At 44.1% G+C, this 18,314-nt stretch overlaps 1 protein-coding gene across 3 annotated transcripts in view; it reads right to left on the reverse strand.

Moving 5' to 3' along the window:
• The window catches only part of ANKRD22 (ankyrin repeat domain 22), a 63,255-nt gene that overhangs the window by 11,765 nt on the left and 33,176 nt on the right, over positions 1-18,314 (reverse strand). For 2 of the 3 annotated variants that reach the window (XM_033940231.1, XM_033940232.1), the window contains exons 4-6: positions 16,550-16,627; positions 14,433-14,531; positions 7,401-7,514 (exon numbers count right to left, since the gene is read on the reverse strand). In XM_033940231.1, coding sequence (XP_033796122.1) covers positions 7,437-7,514; positions 14,433-14,531; positions 16,550-16,627 — 255 coding nt within the window. In that variant the 3' untranslated portion in view covers positions 7,401-7,436. Of the gene's footprint in view, positions 1-7,354; positions 7,515-14,432; positions 14,532-16,549; positions 16,628-18,314 lie in introns of those variants that run through there. The other variant, XM_033940230.1, reaches the window with a different exon arrangement.

Raw genomic sequence — 18,314 nt, forward strand, 5'->3', positions numbered from 1 at the left:
CATTCAGAATACTTCTTCTCTACATCGGTGAAGCCTTTGCTTGCATAGGCCACCACACGCTTGTCAGAGTCGTATTTCTGGTACAGGACAGCACTCATAGAGTGTTTGGAGAATCCTAGGTCGATGAAGAATTCACGACCACTCTCAGGGTAGGCCAAGCAAGGAAAGCGACTAAGCTGCTCTTTCATCTCTTGCATAGCATCTTCCTGTTCAGGACCCCACGTCCAAGGTACATCCTTCTTTAGTAAGGCAACCAAGGGTCTAGAGATCTCTGCATACTGATCTATGAACTGTCGAGAATAGTTGCATATTCCTAAAAATGAACGAAGTTCCGTCAAATTGGTAGGTTTCCTCAACTGTTGTAGGGCCTGTATCCTTTTCTTCTGTGGTCGAAGACCTTCAGAGGAAATGTCATACCCTAAATAATTCAGAGATGTTCGGCACCATTGACCTTTGGCAAGGGTCAATTTAGCTCCTGCATTTTGCAATTGTTGGAACACATGTTCTACCTCTTCCAGGTGTTTCTGAAAGGTGGGACTCTTGATCAGGATGTCATCCACATAGACTAGAGTTCCTCGAGCTTCCGCATCTGGAAGGGCTTTATGGAGAAATATGTTGAACTCAGCTGGAGAGTTCAGAAAACCAAAAGGTGTTCTATTCCACGTGTACTGTTTCTTCCCAAAGGTAAATGCTAGTTTGTATTGATCCGGTGGATGTACAGGAACTGTCCAAAATCCAGAAGCTAAATCCAAACTGGTAAAATACTTAGCTCCTTTGATGGTAGTCAAGCTCTGGTCAAGATGGGCCATAGGCCACCTAGACAAGGGTACCCGCTTGTTTAGCTGTCGGTAGTCCAAGGCAATTCTCCAACTGTTATTCTTCTTCAGGATTGGCCATAAGGGTGAGTTGTATGTACTGTTGCAAAGCCTAATGATACCCCTAGTTTCCAGGGCATCAAGTATCTCTTGCACGGACTCATATGAGGCCAAAGGAATCTTATACTGACGTACGAAGACGGGCTTACTGTGGAGATCCGTAGGAATCTTGGTCACATGTAGATCAGTCAGTCCAGTGTCATAAGAATCCACTGCAAAAAGGTCTCGATACTTGTACAACAACTGTGTGAACTGAGCCTTTTCTTCATCAGAAGAGCACGCATCAGCTAGGTCCACTTGTTCCTTTACCTTAGCATCAAACTTAGAAAAAGGTTGGTTGGAAGAGATTTCCACTTGGTCTTCAATCTGTTCTTGCAAAGATGAAGACTCAATGGCATTCACCGCTTTAGATCTAAATATTGTCCAAAATATCTAATTACACAAATGAAACTCAGTACATGATTGTCACAATCTAATGGTTAGACAACTAAGTAAAACTTCTTGTTAAACACACACACTATTCCTTATAATAATAATCCCTGATTAGCAAATGATTATATTATCACCCAGGTAACTTTTCAACCCTTTACCTTTATAATTGATTCCTATCTAATTCCCAAGCTAATAAAAGTTTAAGAAGGGGATCACAAACAGATCGGAGAAGGTTATCATGCCGCTGTACCGGGCCACGGTAAGCCAGCACTGGTCATCGTACATGAAGAAGGACACAGTACTACTCAAAAGAGTCCAGAGAAGAGTGACTAAAATGGTTAAGGGGCTAGAGGAGTTGCCATACAGCGAGAGATTATAGAAACTGGGCCTCTTTTCCCTTGAAAAGAGGAGACTGAGAGGGGACATGATCGAAACATTCAACATACTGAAGGGAATAGACTTAGTATATAAAGACAGGTTGTTCACCCTCTCCAAGGTAGGGAGAATGAGAGGGCATTCTCTGAAGTTCAAAGGGGATAGATTCCGTACAAACGTAAGAAAGTTCTTCTTCACTGAGAGAGTGATGGAAAACTGGAATGCTCTTCCGAAGGCTGTTATAGGGGAAAACACCCTCCAGGGATTCAAGACAAAGTTAGACAAGTTTCTGCTGAACCGGAACATACGCAGGTAGGACTGGTCTCAGTTTGGGCACTGGTGTTTGACCTAGGGGCCGCTGTGGGAGCGGACTGCTGGGCACGATGGACCACTGGTCTGACCCAGCAGCGGCAATTCTTATGTTCTTAGGAGAGTGGTGTATTTAGAAGAATAATCACATCTATAGCAGTACTTGGCATATGTAGCTTGTGTTGTCTGCCATTCCCCTGCCCCACAACACATCTCAGGGGGCAGTGTGCATGGGGACTGAGTCAGCTGCACTTGCAACTCTTACTTCCTAGAGGGAATGTGGACTGAGTGAGTCCCCATGTTCACTATCTTCTCCTGACACCGCTGCTAGAGACCAGAAGCCTGTGAGCAAAGTAGATAAAAAATAGATCCACGATCTGGGAGGGCAGGAGCTTTGCTAGAAGGTGCTAGAAGGCACTTGGGGCAGATCCTAAAAAATACAAGACTTCTTGGCTCCGCAGAAAAAAAACGAACTGGAGACTACGAGGAGGGGATGCGCCCTCTAGTGGAGCAGGAAGGCACACATGCGTGGTGCAGCACAGCAAACTTGAATCTTCAATCAAGTTTGCTTGAAAAGCTGTCCGCGTCGGGGCTCCGTAGATGACGTCACCCACATGTGAGAATATCATGCCTGCTTGTCCTGGGATAAAGGCCCATATCTAAATCCAGGCCTGCCAGTGCTACCACATGTCATTCAGAAAAAGGTACATATAGTTTTCACTGAAGAGTTTCAGCCATCCTTCACTACTCTTTATCAAATGTAGAACACAGCTGGACTTCATTTCAGATGCTGTCTTGTAGTATATAGCCTTGCCAGTTTCCCAGACATGGTACTACAATGTATAGATTGCTCCATATCACTTTTTATTTGTTTATTGGGATTTAATAAGATTCCAACTGGTTCAGTGCTGCCACTTATAAAGCCGATTCTGCTAATTTACGCTGGGTTTACTAAACTGCGGTAGAGCTTCTTGCCGTGGGCTGGCGAGGTAAATGCTCTGATGGTCATAGCAACTGAATGAGCATCGGAGCATTTACCACCTCACCAGCCTGCGGTGAAAAAGCTCTACTGTGCAGTGGCGTACCTAGGATATGTGGCACCCGGGGCCCATAATTTTTTGACACCCCCCCCATGTAAAAAAATATTTTTTGTAATAACCATGAAACTGAATAAATGGTCATAATAGAAACATGCAGTGAAAATTTTCTTTTATTGAACCTCATATGTAACCATTATTCCAAACATACCATAACATAACATAAATTATGTCTGAATTGTTATGACATCAGAAGTACATATGGAGTAGTTGCAGGTGATGCTTGGGACAGTTCTGATTGTGTTAGTTCGGTTTTATGTGTTTTTGAAGGTTTTGTAGTTTGTGGTCGAGGTCAATAGGTTGTAGAGTTGGGGTTCGAGTGTTGGCTCGAATGGCTAGGAGGTTGTCAAACTGTTTTTTTCTTTTGACTTTTTGGTTGGAGGGTGTGTGAATGGTGTGTGAGTTCTCCTATGTCTGGTTGAGGTGGATTGAATTATTTAGCTGAAGAAATTAGTTCCCCCCCCCCCCCCCCCACATTCCACACACATTAATTCTCTTCCATTTTTGTTCCCATTATAAAAAAACACTGATAAGTTCTCAGAAAAAAAATACATTAAAATAAGAAGTGAAAACAAAGGCCCCTACAGATGAGAACATAACATAAGAATAGCCTAACTGGGTCAGACCAATGGTCCATCATGCCCAGTAACCCATTCTCATGGAAGCCAATCCAGGTCACTAGTACTTGGTCAAAACCCAAAGAGTAGCAACATTCCATGCTACCGATCCAGGGCAAGCAGATGTTTCCCCCATGTCTTAATAACAGACTTTGGACTTTTCCTCTAGGAATTTGTCCAAACCTTTCTTAAAACCAGCTACGCTATCTGCTTTTACCATAACTTCTGGCCACTTCATTTTTAAGCTGAGATCTTTCCTTCCAAACAGAGACTTTGCTAGATGTCAAATACAGCACAAGGTAACTTCACACGGACTTAGCTGTGCAGGAAATGTGAATCTCCTCATACACCCACCATATAGTGCAAAAATGTGTAAAGATCTGGTTTTTTCTTTCGATCACTACATAGACTAATGCCACACAAGCAGCGCTGTTACAAACATATTCTGTAGGTCAGTGCTAAGGTTAACAAAGTTTCCTTCCTTGGACCACAAGGAGATACTGACAAACCACTGGAAGAGATCAAAAAACAACTACCTAGGCACAATACCCAAAGACCCACTCAGTGTGTGAACCAGTTGAGTGGAGTGGACTAACTGGGGGGTGGAAATGGGCCCGGAGTTTGCTCAGGAGAATTTCCCAGACCACCTCTTCCTCTCAACACATTGACACACTGCCGCCACCACCACCACCACTACTAGGAACACCTCACTGGGTAGGCCAGCAATGCTTATAAACTTTATAAAACACATTATTATATTTTTTTTATAAAGCACATATTTTAACTGAACTCTCTGACATCCTCAGCCTTTCCATTCACAAAAATAGAAGGAAGAAAAGTTCCCATTTCCTGCTGTCTCATGTCCCCGGCCTATACAATATTTTTCTTCTGCAGACCCTTCAAAAGTCTGACCAAATCCTCATTTCACTTGCATTATAAAGTACTGAGGATGCCATCTCTCCCCAATCCCAGGTCCTAAAGTCAAAGACAGTAGCGCAAACTAGTGCTGCCAGATTCAGGAAAAAAAATTTTGATTCGATTCAGCCTATTGAATTGGTTTATCGATTCGATTTTCCTGCCCAATTGGGTGTTTTTTTTCAAACATCCTGGTGGGTTTATTTTATAGCTTTTTCACCCCCCTTTGGCTTCTCCTAACCACACTGGTGCTGTGGTGTAAATAAAATAAAGAAACAAAAAGGACTTTTCCTCTCTCTGTTAAATCCTAGCTCACGTTTGCGGGCTAACACCAGCTCTGGCAGGATACACATTTCAAATCTGACATATTGTAATCACAAAACAGAAAATAAAATTAGTTTTTCTACCTTTTTATTGTCTGGTTATTTTTCAAATCTTGTTGGTCCAAGGCTCTGGTTGTCTTCTGATAACTTGCTTGCCAGGGTCTCCTTCTTTCTCCGTGCTAACCATCCATCTGCCATCTCTGTCCTCCCCTTCCGTTTCCCTTCCCTCCCCCGGATGTTTGGCATCTTTCCTTTTTTTGTCTCCCTCCACAGATCCACCTTTTCTTAACTACCCTTTCATCCAGCAGCTCTCCCTCCTTCCCCACCACCCCAGGGTCCACCATCTCTCCCTTTCTTTTCCCAACTACCCTCCTAATCCCCCCCCCTCCATACCATCCCTTGTGTCCAACTTCTCTCCCTTTCTGTTCCTTCCCTCCCTAAAACCCATGTCCATCCCCTCTCTCTCTCTCTCCTCTATTTTCAGACCCATTATTTCTTCCCACCCAAAGTCCGGCATATGCACGTCTCTTTGAACCCCTCCCCCTTCACTCCGTGTACTTCTACACCAGGGTCCCCCTCCCCTGAACGCCTGTCCCCCCCCTTAAAGGTCTGCATCCCACCCCTGAAGGCCTGTCCCTCCCTTGAAGGCCTGCCTGCTTGCTCCCCTTGAAGGCCTGTCCCCCCCTTGAAGGCCTGCCCCCCGAAGGCCTTTCCCCCCTCCTTGAAGGCCTGCCCCCCCCTGAAGGCCAGCACCCCCCCAAAGGCCTACAACCCCTTCGAAGGCATGCCCCCCCTGAAGGCCTTCCCCCCATTGAAGGCCTGCCTGCCTGTTCCCCTTGAAGGCCTGCCCCCCCTGAAGGCCTTTCCCCCCCAAAGGCCTGCACCCCCCTGAAGCCTGCCCCCCCGAAGGCCTGCCCCCCCTGAAGGCCTGACCCCCCTTGAAAGGCCTGCACCCCCGAAGACCTACCCCCCCCTCGAAGGCCTGTCCCCCCCCTTGAAGGCCTGCCTGCCTGTCCCCCCCTTGAAGGCCTGTGCCCTCCCTTGAAGGCCTGTCCCCCCGAAGGCCTGCACCCACCACCGACGGCCTGTCACCCCCCCCCCGAAGGCCTGCCTGTCCCCCTTGAAGGCCTGTCTCCCCCCCCTCAACAAGGTCTGCCTGCCCACCCCACTCTGAAGGCCTGCTGCCCCCCCTCACTACCTCGAAGGACCGCTCGGCCCCACCACCACCACCACGAAGCACTGCTCATTCCCCCAGCCTCCCCTCTTCATTTCCCTGGGGAAACAGCCTGCAGCAAGATCGCGCAATGCCAGCGATCTTTGCTTGCTTCGGCTGTTTCCTCCGCCGTGGTCCCGCTCCTCCTCTGACGTCAGAGGAGGGGCGGGACCGTGGCGGAGGAAACAGCCGAAGCAGGCAAAGATCGCTGGCATTGCGATCTTGCTGCAGGCTGTTTCCAGATGCGACACCCGGCGCAGGGGGGGGGGAACCGGACCAGACCGGGAGCACCCCCTCAGGGTTTGGCACCCGGGGCGGACCGCCCCCCAAGCCCCCCCTTGGTACGTCACTGCTACTGTGGTTTAGAAAAAGGAGCCCTTAGGTAGTGAATTCATCTCACTCTGTACCCAGTGAACTTGTAATGCATTGCATAATACTAGCTAGTGTTAACTCATTTGTTTCCCCGTGATTTTAAATCAAGGGGGAAAAAATGTTAATTTTTGTGTCCTTCCTTTTGGTGCATTTCTACTGGAAAGTTAGACCATAGCCAGGCAAACTTCTGGATTCTGGGTCCCATAAATGGCCAATACAGATCAGGATCAAGGCTGGAAGGGGCTTCGATGGCAACTTCAATAGTTAAGAAGTAGAACCAGGGCTCAGCAGACATCTATGGTCTATGCTCCAAAACTGGCAGGGAGACAGAGAGATTAAATATACCAGTGTTTGAAGATGTGGAACCTGTGCTGAGTACCAGATTCAGCTCTGGCCACCTTGTTGAGCAGCCTGGATGGGCCATGCAGATCTTTTTCTGCCAGAAGATGTACACAGGAATATTGGGACTAGTTGTTTTTATGCAGTTTGTGCAATTTGATTTTATATTTTTGTCATTTCAATAAATTCCTGTACCCTGTACATCTTCTTGCAGTACTGTTTTTGTTTGCTTTTGCTGTCTTTTTGCTGTAAGTGTTGTTGTTTTTTTCGCTTGTTTTGATCTTTGTCTGCCAACATTTACTGTTACTGGATCTACTTGGGTTAGTTATGCACATACCATAATGCAATGAGTGTCACTCCTCAAACCATGAGTGGGAATATTCCAGGTGATTACAATTTCTACTGTGAGAAGAGCTTGTTTTATATTTTGAAAATACAAACTTCTATACACAGTATTTGTCTTCTGAAAAGAAGGGCCTCATTCAAGAGCCTTACCATGGTTTTTTTAATGATTTTAAAAAAATATTGCTGACCTGAAATAATGAATAAGAGTTCTTAAAAGTTACAGATTAGGATGACTTCTTTAGTGATTGTAGAATCTTGATAAATTTTAGCCTTCTTGCTATATCCACTGCAGTCTCCCCATCCTGAAAGAAATAAAAGTTAGAGGTGGATTATTCAATTCCAGTGCTGAATACAACTTTTATTCCAGCTGGAGAATGAAGAGAAATTATAATAATGACTTGGTGAGCAACAGGAGCAGAACACAGCATAGAAAGAGTGAGGGAATGACCGACAAATTGAAACACTGGTGAGTAATCCAAGAGCCAGCCTGAATATCTTTTCTGTAGTAAAGAGAAATAATGCCACAAGTCAGATGTTCATTATGTAACTTAGGAATTTTGCTGGATTAAGTTGTGTTCATAGAAAATGCCAATTTATACAGTTTAGGGAAATTTTCTGAATTAAGGCATAAAAAGAAAGCCAAAAGTGCATCCAAACATATATTTTATTAAAACATCATAGTCATGAAAAATCTGATTTGGCCATAAATATCTATAAGAGGTGAGAAAAACTTTATAGTAAGAAAAAAAATGAAGAAAATAAATAAAATGCTTTAAAAAAAAAAATCTGTACATAATAAAAAACATGGAGGGGCATAATCAAAAGATACGTCCAAGTCTGTTTTGGGCCTAAGTCACTAGTCGTCCAAAGTCGGATATGGAAAAGGTCCATTTTCAAAAAATACATCCAAAATTTTTTTTTTTTTTTTTTGAAAATCGTCTAACTGTACATCCAGCCGTCTGATCGTCTAGACCGCTAAATCATCTATCTTTATATCCCATTTTCATCCAAAAATTCATCCAAGTCAAAAACGCTTAGAAAAAGACCTTTTCGATGTGGGTGGGGTCAGCAAAGTGATGGACTGGACACCCAAACATTGCACCAGAGTAGTGGGGTACCTTACAGGGCACTGCTGTGAACTTCACAAAAAGGGTGCCACATACACATCTCACCACAACAACCTTATAGGTCATGGTGAGCCCCCCAAAACACCCCCCAGAACCTACTAGACCCACCTGTCTACCACCCCAATAGCCCTTATGGCTGCAGGTGCCACTTATATGGCAGTACATAAGGGTTTTGGGGGGTGCACATGTTTCACCATGCATGCAGTGGTTAGAGTGGCTTATGGGCCTGGGTCCTCCTCTCCATGGTTCACTAGCCCACCCTCCAGAACACTTAAGCCACCTCTGTGCAGCTCTACTAGGCTTTCCTATGCCAGGCTGCCAGGTGCTGATGTTCTGGAGGCAGATATGTGACGTTTTTATTATGAATTTTATGGCAGTGGGGGGGGGGGGGGATCAGTGATCACTGGGGGAGTGTGTAGGAGTCTGTACTTTGTCCCTGCAGTGGTTATCTGGTCACTTTGGATGTCTTCTTGTGACTAAGATCTGGTTTTAGATAGCCTAAGTCACAACGTCCAAGTTCCATCTAGACAGTGCTGTTAAACTTTCGGTTATATATGCAGTACGACTAAGTCTAGGACGGCCCACCTCCCGCCCAAATCCCGCCCTCACCACTCCTCCTAAAACGCCCCTTTTAGTTCTGGGCATACTGCAGCACTGGGAAGGCCTAAGTCCTTTTTAGATACGTCTAAAACCCGGTTTGATTATTGGCACTTGGATGACTTGTCTCACTGATCGTCTAAGTGCCGATTTAGGCTGGTTTTTAGACGTATTTCCATTTTGATTATGAGCCCCATATTGTCTCAATAATTCAATTTATTTGTAACAAAAGATTCTCTTCCAGGGATGGATTACCCTATAAGCAAGGAAAGCACATTCTTAGGGCACCAGCAAAAAAGGGGCAAATGTTGTCCAAAACATAATGCACAAGTAACATATGGAAAGGGCACTAAAAGGGTGCCAGCAACTCCAGTGTACAAGACTGTATCTGCTGGAAATAGGAGTGCATGATAAGTCAAAGGGCACCTCGCACAAGATTAAGCTATGAGGCTCCAAGCACTTCAACCAATTCATTGAAATATACGGTCTTGACTCTTATGGACCCCTCCCTTGTAATTGAAACAACACATTATCTTGGCAGCTCTCTCAGGAATACTGTTTGTTTCTTAGAAACAGAGAAGTATTCTATGGAAAGCAAAGAGCAGCTTTTATCAAGACACAAAAATATAACATAACACAAACTTAAACTCAACCAAGAAAAAACCAAATTCATCCTCCTCGAAAATGACAAGGTCCAAACCACAACCAACTTAGATATAAACACAATCAAATATCCCATCCAAACCACTATAAAACTACTTGGAATGACCATAGACAGATGCTGCACTATGCAACCGCAAATAAATAAAACAATTCAGAAATCATTTGCAATCATGAGAAATCTGAGACAAGTCCGAAAATTCTTTGAAAGAACACAATTCCAACTTATAGTACAATCCCTAATACTAGGTATATTGGACTACTGTAACATCCTCTTCCTCCCCTGCCCTGCAACTACGATAAGACAACTCCAAACAATCCAAAATACAGCTCTGAGACTCATATACTCATTGAAAAAACATGACCACATCACTGAAGCCTTCATCAACTCACATTGGCTTCCAATCCAAGAAAGAATCCAATTCAAATTCTACTGCATACTATTTAAAACCCTACACGGAGACAGCCCATCATATTTGAACAATCGCCTCATCCAAGCACCCACCACCAGACACAGAAAAACGCACTCCCCATTCATACCCCCCCCAATCAAGGAAGTAAAAAGAACAAAACTACACGACGGCCTCCTAGCCACTCAAGCCGCAAGGCTGGACAACCAGATCTCCAACCTTCTGATGACCACCCCAGACTATAGGACGTTCAGAAAAGAAATAAAAACCACACTTTTCAAGAAATTCCTGAAACAACAATAACACCACGACCTCTTAGTAACTCTAAAACTGACATTTGATCTACCCATTACTACACTAATTATAACAAAAGAATCTCCACTATGACCACCTATGAACTCTCTTACAAACCACCTCACCCTCAACAACCCGCAAAATGTTTATAAAATCTACAATCTACCTCTCTAGCTAATCATTGTAACTCTGTTCTTTTTAAATTAACCTTTTGTAATCCGCCTTGAACCGCAAGGTAATGGCGGAATAGAAATCCCTAATGTAATGTAATGTAATGTAATGTAATAACATAGCACTGTGCTTATTGACCTCATAACCAGAAGTTCAACGCGGTTTACAAAAAGTTATAAAAGTAAACATGTTACATGAAATAAGATGATTCGTTAAACAGTCAAATATTTAGAAAAAAGATAGGTCTTCAATTGTTTTCTAAAATGGCCATAGGAATGGGTAGTAAGCAACAATATTCGGAATTCTTTGTCATGAAGAGCTGCCTGAGATGCCAAAGTATGATTCACAAATTTCTTACGCCTACAACCCTGGACAGATGGATAATTAAACAAAGAATGAGTTTTTCTACTATGTCTGTATGATGCTAAAGAAAATCCATTGTCTAAGTAAGAAGGAGCCGTACCATAAACAGCATTGTAACAGAAACAGCCTAGTTGAAACAATACCCGGCCCTCCATTGGCAGCCAATGCAATTCACGATAAAAGCACAGTACCGGGTAGAGCTTTGGATTCTTGCCCAGAAATAGCTAAAAAGAAAATTTTTTAAAAAAAATTTAAATTAAATCAGGTTGGGCAGACTGGATGGACCATTCGGGTCTTCATCTGCCATCATCTACTATGCTACTATGTATAAACAACCAAATCTGTAACTCCTCTAGCACGTTCCACTCCATGTATGTTAACTTGCAACGAAACAACAAGGCAAGCAGTCCACTAAAGAATCCAACATGAAACAAAAGAAGATTGGCAGAAAAATAAGGAGATTCAAATCAGGTTAATTCAAGGTGCTCCCAAGAACCATGCCTGATGCATTTCACCAAACAAGGCTAACAAAAAAACCATGTCTTTCATACAAACAGAACACAAAAAACACCTTTGCCTAGTATGGAATATGTAATCACAAACTAACCGCTCCCCCTTTTACAAAACTGTAGTATGGTTTTTAGCCACAGCCAGCGCTAAAAAATGCTCTACAGTTTTGTAAAAGGGGGGATAAAATATAAATACGTAGACAAAGGTTAAATAAAACCACCAAGAAGCTGGACTCTGCATGCAATGCAACACCACAGAAACAGCGATGTCCCCTAAAGCAAAAAAATAAATAAATAGAAATTCTTTTTCTACCTTTGTTTTCTCTGGTTTCTGCTCTCCTCATCTTCTTGTCACTCTCTTCTTTTCATCTTCTCTCCTTCTGTGCCTCTTCCAGAAATTGTCTGCCTCTCCCTTCCATCATCTTCTCTTCCCTTCTCCAATGGTCTGGCATCTCTCTCCTCTCCTTCCCTCTCCCACATCCCCATGGTCGGGCATTTCACGCTCTTCTCTCCCTTCCTCCCACTTCCATCAGCATCTGCCCCCTTTCTCTCCCTTCAACCCAATTCCATCCAGTATCCTTCCCCTTATATCTCTCCCCTTCCCCTATACACCAATTCCATCAGCCCCTTTCTCTCCTTCCAACACCCTTCCATACCACCCTGCCCCCTTTCTCTTCCTCCACCACCCTTCCATACCACCCTGCTCCCTTTCTCTCCCTTCACCACCCTTCCATCCTCCTTTCTCTCTCCTCCACGTCAACACCTCTCCCCTGAATCAACAGCATCGCCCCCCCCCCCCCAGCAACGGCAACGGGCCCCCCCCCCCCGCAGCAACGCAATGGGTCCCCCCCCTGCAGTAACGGCAACGGGCCCGCCCGCCCGCAGCAACAGCAGCAATACCAACGCGGCCGAATGTATTACAGGAAAGTCCCACGATGACTGCTTCTGCTGGTCCATCCCCCCTCCGACATTACTTCTTCCAGAGCAAGTAAGTGATGTCAGAGGAGGCTGGACCGGCAGAAGTAGTCATCGCGGGACCTTCCAGTAACACATCCGGCCACATTGCCGTTGCTGCGGGCAAGCGGTCCGTTGCCGTTACTGCGTGGGGGGGCATTGCCGTTACTGTGGGGGGGCCCGTTGCCATGGAAAAATAGCAAGGTGAGTTGCCCTCCTTCACCGGGCCCCCCTCACAGTTTCAGGCCCTAGGCACGTGCCTAGTTGGCCTAGTGATTAATCCGGCCCTGGTAATAACGATTGAACCAGTAATCAAAAAGCAGTAAATTCAAAATAAGATCTAATTGTTTGCAATTTCAATAATGTGAAGTGGCATTTTCGCACTACGGCATCTATCTGAGCATGCATTGTAAGATGCTGGTCTAAAATAACTCCCAAAATTTTAATCGTTGGATGAATTATATACTGAGTTGAATTTATACTAATAGAAGGTTCAGAAGAAATATTACTAGCAGTCGCCACAAAAAACTTTGTTTTGCCAGAGTTTAGTTTGAGTTTAAATTTTTGCATCCAGGAATCCATCTGTTTCATTACAATTTCAACTTTAGTGGTAATCTGGGATAGGGCTGAAGTAAAAGGTATGACAATAGTAATGTCGTCAGCGTAACTAAACAGTTCTACATCCAGGTTGCTTAAACATGAGCCCAATGATGAAAGATAAACATTGAACAGTGTAGGTGAAAGTGGAGAACCCTGAGGAACACCACATGGGTTATTCCAGATTGAAGAGAGGTGGGTCCTAAACCTAACTTAGTACAATCTGGACTCCAGAAAACCTTTGAACCAGAAGTAAACATTTCCTTGAAGGCCCAGAGTATCCAAACAAATTAATAAAGTAGGATGATCAAAGGCACTATTAAGATCGAATTGAAGCACTAGTGGTGCTTTTGCCTTTACTTAGAAGGCTTATTAAATAATCCAATAATGCAGCTATCACCGTTTCAGTGCTAAAGTAGGATCTAAATCCTGATTGTGAATCATTGAGTAGAGTGTGTTGCTCAAGATGTTTGGTCAATTGGATATGAATTATGAACCACACCTTCCATGATTTTCACAAAAAAGGGAATATAAGCTATTGGGCTGTAAGGTAAGCAGAGAAATAGATTCCTTAATATTTTTAATTATGCTCTTTGCTCTCCATAGAATACTTCTCTGTTCATAGAAATGTGGAGGGGCATTTTCGATAGGATGCATAAGTCTGAGGTTGGAAGTTTGGGGCAGGATGTCTACAAACCCAGGGAACAAAATGTCCATTTTCAAAGCTGCCAGACGTCTATCTTTAAAAAAAAAAAAAAATGACCTAGGTATAAGATTTTGTCCTTAGGATGTCTATCTTTTTTGTCCATTTTCAAAAATAAAAACATCCCCATGAAAAATACACAAAAGCAAGTTTTGTAGATGTATCCAACTACCTTTTCTCATCAAGGTAGGGGAATCCCCATCAGCTGAGCCAGTTTCAGAGATTTCTGCTAGGTCAGTTGATAGGGATTCCCCCTGCCAAGATCAGTTGAGCTGCGGATCCCTACACCCCTACACCCCTCCCCCTCACCCCCAACATCCCCTTGACATTTCTGGACCCCCCCCCATCACCTGACACTCCCGTACCTTCCACTGCAAAATTGGTAGGAGGGAAGCCCACCCCCTCTTGCCTACAGAGCCGCGTGCTGAGAATGATGAGCCTTCCCCCTTCCATTGCATCTTGAGATGTAGTGGGAGGGGCCTAAGGCCCTGATTGGCTCAATAACGTATTACTTCACTGCCAACCTCAAACACTTCCCCCTCTTTTATGAAACTGCGATAGCAGTTTTTAGCGTGGGGAGCCACGCTGAATGGCCCGCACTGCTCCCGACGCTCATAGGAACTCAATGAACGTTGGGAGCAGCGCAGGCCATTTAGCGCGGCTCCCCGCACTAGAAACTGCTATCGCAGTTTCGTAAAAGGAGGCCTTAGTCTTATGATTGTGCTTATCTCAAATTTCAGATAATTCATTATGCCTCCTTTTCCTTGCCCTCTTATGCAGGTCCTGCACTCAGCTGAATCTTTCGTTTAGCTGGGTTGTCGTTCTGTTGGCTTACCATATTCTTTATTGAAGGGTCAGCGTGGGCTTCAAGAAGAATAGAAATGATTCCTTGATTCTTCATTTTACAAGCATAATGAAGAGCAGTGTTACCATACTACAATTAAAAAAAAACCGAAAACAAATACAAGCACTTTTATCATCTCTTTTCAGTAAATTTTTAAATGCATTGTCTCCTTTACTACTTCTGGCAGCAAACAGATAAGCTCTACATTGCTGTTGCATTTATTTTGGCCTTTGAATAGCATTTCAAAAAGATGTTTAATGCAAAGGTGTCATGATGATTGGGGCTAATATTAATTCTTAATGAAAAAAATTAATATTAGCACCAATCAATATGAAACCTTTGAATTAAACATCTTTTTGAAATGCCTGGATTTCAGCTTTTCAAAGGCCATATTAAACGCAACATGTTGCTGCACTGCAGTTATTTTTGCTGTCATTCAGATGAATACAGCAGTAATAGTATATCACTGAATAGACAGCTGCAAGAAGCCTGGCATGAGGGATCAATTATTTCTATGCACGATTTCTAGATAAACAAACCAAAACTTAGGGCCTGTTTTATAAAGCCGTGCTAATGGCTCCGCACGGTAACGGCCCTGAAGCCCATGGAGATTTAAAGGGCTTCGGGGCTGTTGCTGTGCGGCAGCCGCTAGCATGGCTTTGTAAAACAGGCCCTTAGTATAGTAAACTGTTATCTGGAAACAAATTCTGATTGCGTGTAATTAGAATAATGGAGTATCTGAAGGCTGTTTAACTAAATGCATGGTGAGGAAAACCCAAATATATTGACACGTGCAGCCACTGAAGTCTTTTTAGTCCATTCCTTTTTCTTATAGCTCTCACCAAGTCTTACAAGAAGCCTGAAGGGATGTGTATTGTATTGACATTGTAAGTAGCATGCTATACCAAAATGTGTATTCCCCTACTGACTGTTTTCCGCTATAACTGTGTACAGGCAAACCCTGGGTTAAGAAGGGATTCCTTTTTTAAAACTGTTCTTAAGTTGAATTTGTATGTAACTCGGATCCTAGTATTCTTCCCACCTTCTCCACTTCCTTGAGGCCCCTCTTTCATCTCTTTCCATCCATCCAACTGTTCCCTCTTCACCACCATGTCCAATAATTCTCTCTCCCTCCCTATGCCCAACAATTCTCCTCTTTCATCATCTCATCTCTCTTTCTCTCTCACTCAGATACCCAATTCTCCCTTTCTATTCCCTCCCCCACCTCAGCATCTCTTTCTCTCCCTCCATTCTTCTATCCTATGGCTTATGCTCCCCTCCCTCCATTCTGTGTTCCAAGTTCATGCCCCCTTCCTCCTTCCTTCCATCCTTTGTCCGAAGTTTGTGCTCCCTCCATCCCTCCCTCCATTCTGTGCCCCAAGTGCTTGCCTCCCTCCAGCGGCTGTTTACCTTCTTCTGGCTGGCTCCCTCCTCTGTCATTTCTCTGCACAAAGCCGCAGACAGCAGCTCCTACGTGCATCCTGCTGCTGAGCCAGAAGCCTTCCCTCTGACATTAACCAGAGAGGAGTAGGGGGCAGAGAGGAGGAGGGTGCTGTGCTGTTAGGAAGATGGCGCCCAGGGCAGACTTCCCCCCTCCCCCACCTTACTACACCCACTGGTTATAGTCCTATTTCTTGTGTCTTCTCCATTCCAATTGTAACCAGTCGAGTGATAGCTGAGTAATCTCGTCTTATTTTGGGGGAAACACAGTAGTAACACAGCAGATTATTTTAGTTGCTATGCTGAATTCTGCAAACAGTTCAGCCATCATTTGAGTAATCTTCTCCTCAATGTGGAAATGTTTAAATGTTCAAACAGTCAAAGCACGGGAATTGTGCAAGTGTCTCTTGTTTATATAATGAAGGGTCATTCCAAGAAAACTGCACTTGTGGCTGATCCAAATCCTTTCGTAAACACAAATTATTGTGTGAAAAGAGGAGAGAGGCATGAATGAATGTTGTTTGCCAATGGCCTACCAGTGAAAATTGGTCCCAGCTCTGACCTTTCTACAAATCTTAAATATTTTGTAAAAGTACTACCTCCCCCCAGCTATCCAGGCATGAAAGTGTTAGTGTAATTTTAAAGAACCATAAGCACAAAGTACTTACATAATCTGTAGCATTGACATCAGTACCTGCTTGAAGTAACATTCTGATTATTTTTTCATTTTGCTTACTCTTTGATATCTGTAAAAAAGCATAATGTGAAGCACATGTAACTTAAGTGGTCTCTAGCGGAAGTGATGACATGTTTCTTAAATATGTTCCAGACAGTTTTAAGTATATTACCAGATATATTGAAAATTAAGCCTTCAAGAGAAAAGGCTGAAAATGGCCAGTAAACAATTTTTTAAAAAACATTTATTAATTTATAAAGAATCCACCAATGAGCCCCTAAATCTCATACACCAGTAAAGAAAACATCCTTGTACAACTATTAAAAATATGAGATGGGCATCACCAAAGTTAACAAATCTGCCACAATTATTTCTACAGTTTACATGCAGAAACGCTGGGAAAAGAGGAAAGTAGGAAGTGTAATAGAGGATAAATCCCAGGAACAAAGTTTAAGACAGCCCTTTACCAACTGCAAAAGCAAAAGATGAAAATTTATAATAATCTGAAAGGCACTATGACTGCTAGGTATATGCAAGACCATCTCAATCCATAAAGTTCCTGTCCTGCCCACTGCATCACAGCCATGTAGGGAAGGCAAGGAATAGGACACAATTTTGGAGCCCCTGCCTCCCCTATGCAGCTGGACTGCCCACATATAGCTTGCTGCAGCCCTAGAAATATGAATAAATTGTCACTTTATCTGTTAACCAGACGAAAACAAGGCATCAGTGGCATAGTAAGGGGGGGCAGTCCACCCTGGGCACCATGTTGGTGGGGGTGCCATCACCCCTCTTCATCTCTGCTCCCCCGCCTCTTCCCACTCCCCCCTTCCCCTTGTCATGCGCGTGCCCCCATTCCCTTCCCACTACTTCTAGATGTTCACCGCCAAAAGCGACAACATCAACGTGCTCCCCGTTACTGCGTCATCCCTCCTGCCAACATCACTTCTGGGTGCTGTGCATAGGAAGCAGCGTCAGAGGGAGAACTGATGGGGTCGCGAGGAGCACGTTGAAGTTCTTGTTGCTAGCTAAAGGTGCAGGGGAAGGGAAGGGGCATGCGTGTGGCAGGGGAAGGGATCGGGAAGGAGCAGGGGAGGGGGCAGAGACGAGGGTGGGGAAGGTGCAAGGCATCTATCTATATCAGTTTTTTTCATTAAAAAACCCATCTTTACCATTTCTCTGATGCTACATCTTACAAGCATCAAACCTCGTCACAGTTTGTAATATTGCCGTACAGTGAGAAGTTAGAGAAACTGGGCCTCTTCTCCCTTGAAAAGAGGAAACTGAGATGGGACATGATCGAAACATTCAAGATAATGAAGGGAATAGACTTAGTAGATAAAGACAGGTTGTTCACCCTCTCCAAGGTAGGGAGAACGAGAGGGCACTCTCTAAAGTTAAAAGGGGATAGATTCCGTACAAACGTAAGGAAGTTCTTCTTCACCCAGAGAGTGATAGAAATCTTGAAAGCACTTCCGTAGGCTGTTATAGGGGAAAACACCCTCCAGGGATTCAAGACAAAGTTAGACAAGTTCCTGCTGAACCAGAACGTACGCAGGTAAGGCTAGACTAAGTTAGGGCACTGGTCTTTGACTGGGTTTTGAAAAGCAGATCGCGGATGCCCTCCCGACCGAGATGAGCAGGCTGAGGGGGGGGGGGGGGCTAGGGACAGGCGGGGATGAGTGGAACTGGGTGGGCCTGGGCGGTGGGTCTATGGGTCCAGATTTTACATAAAATCTGGTTAACCTAGCGCAGGG

This window comes from Geotrypetes seraphini, chromosome 4 (genome assembly GCF_902459505.1).
Source record: "Geotrypetes seraphini chromosome 4, aGeoSer1.1, whole genome shotgun sequence".
NCBI classification, from domain to species: domain Eukaryota; kingdom Metazoa; phylum Chordata; class Amphibia; order Gymnophiona; family Dermophiidae; genus Geotrypetes; species Geotrypetes seraphini.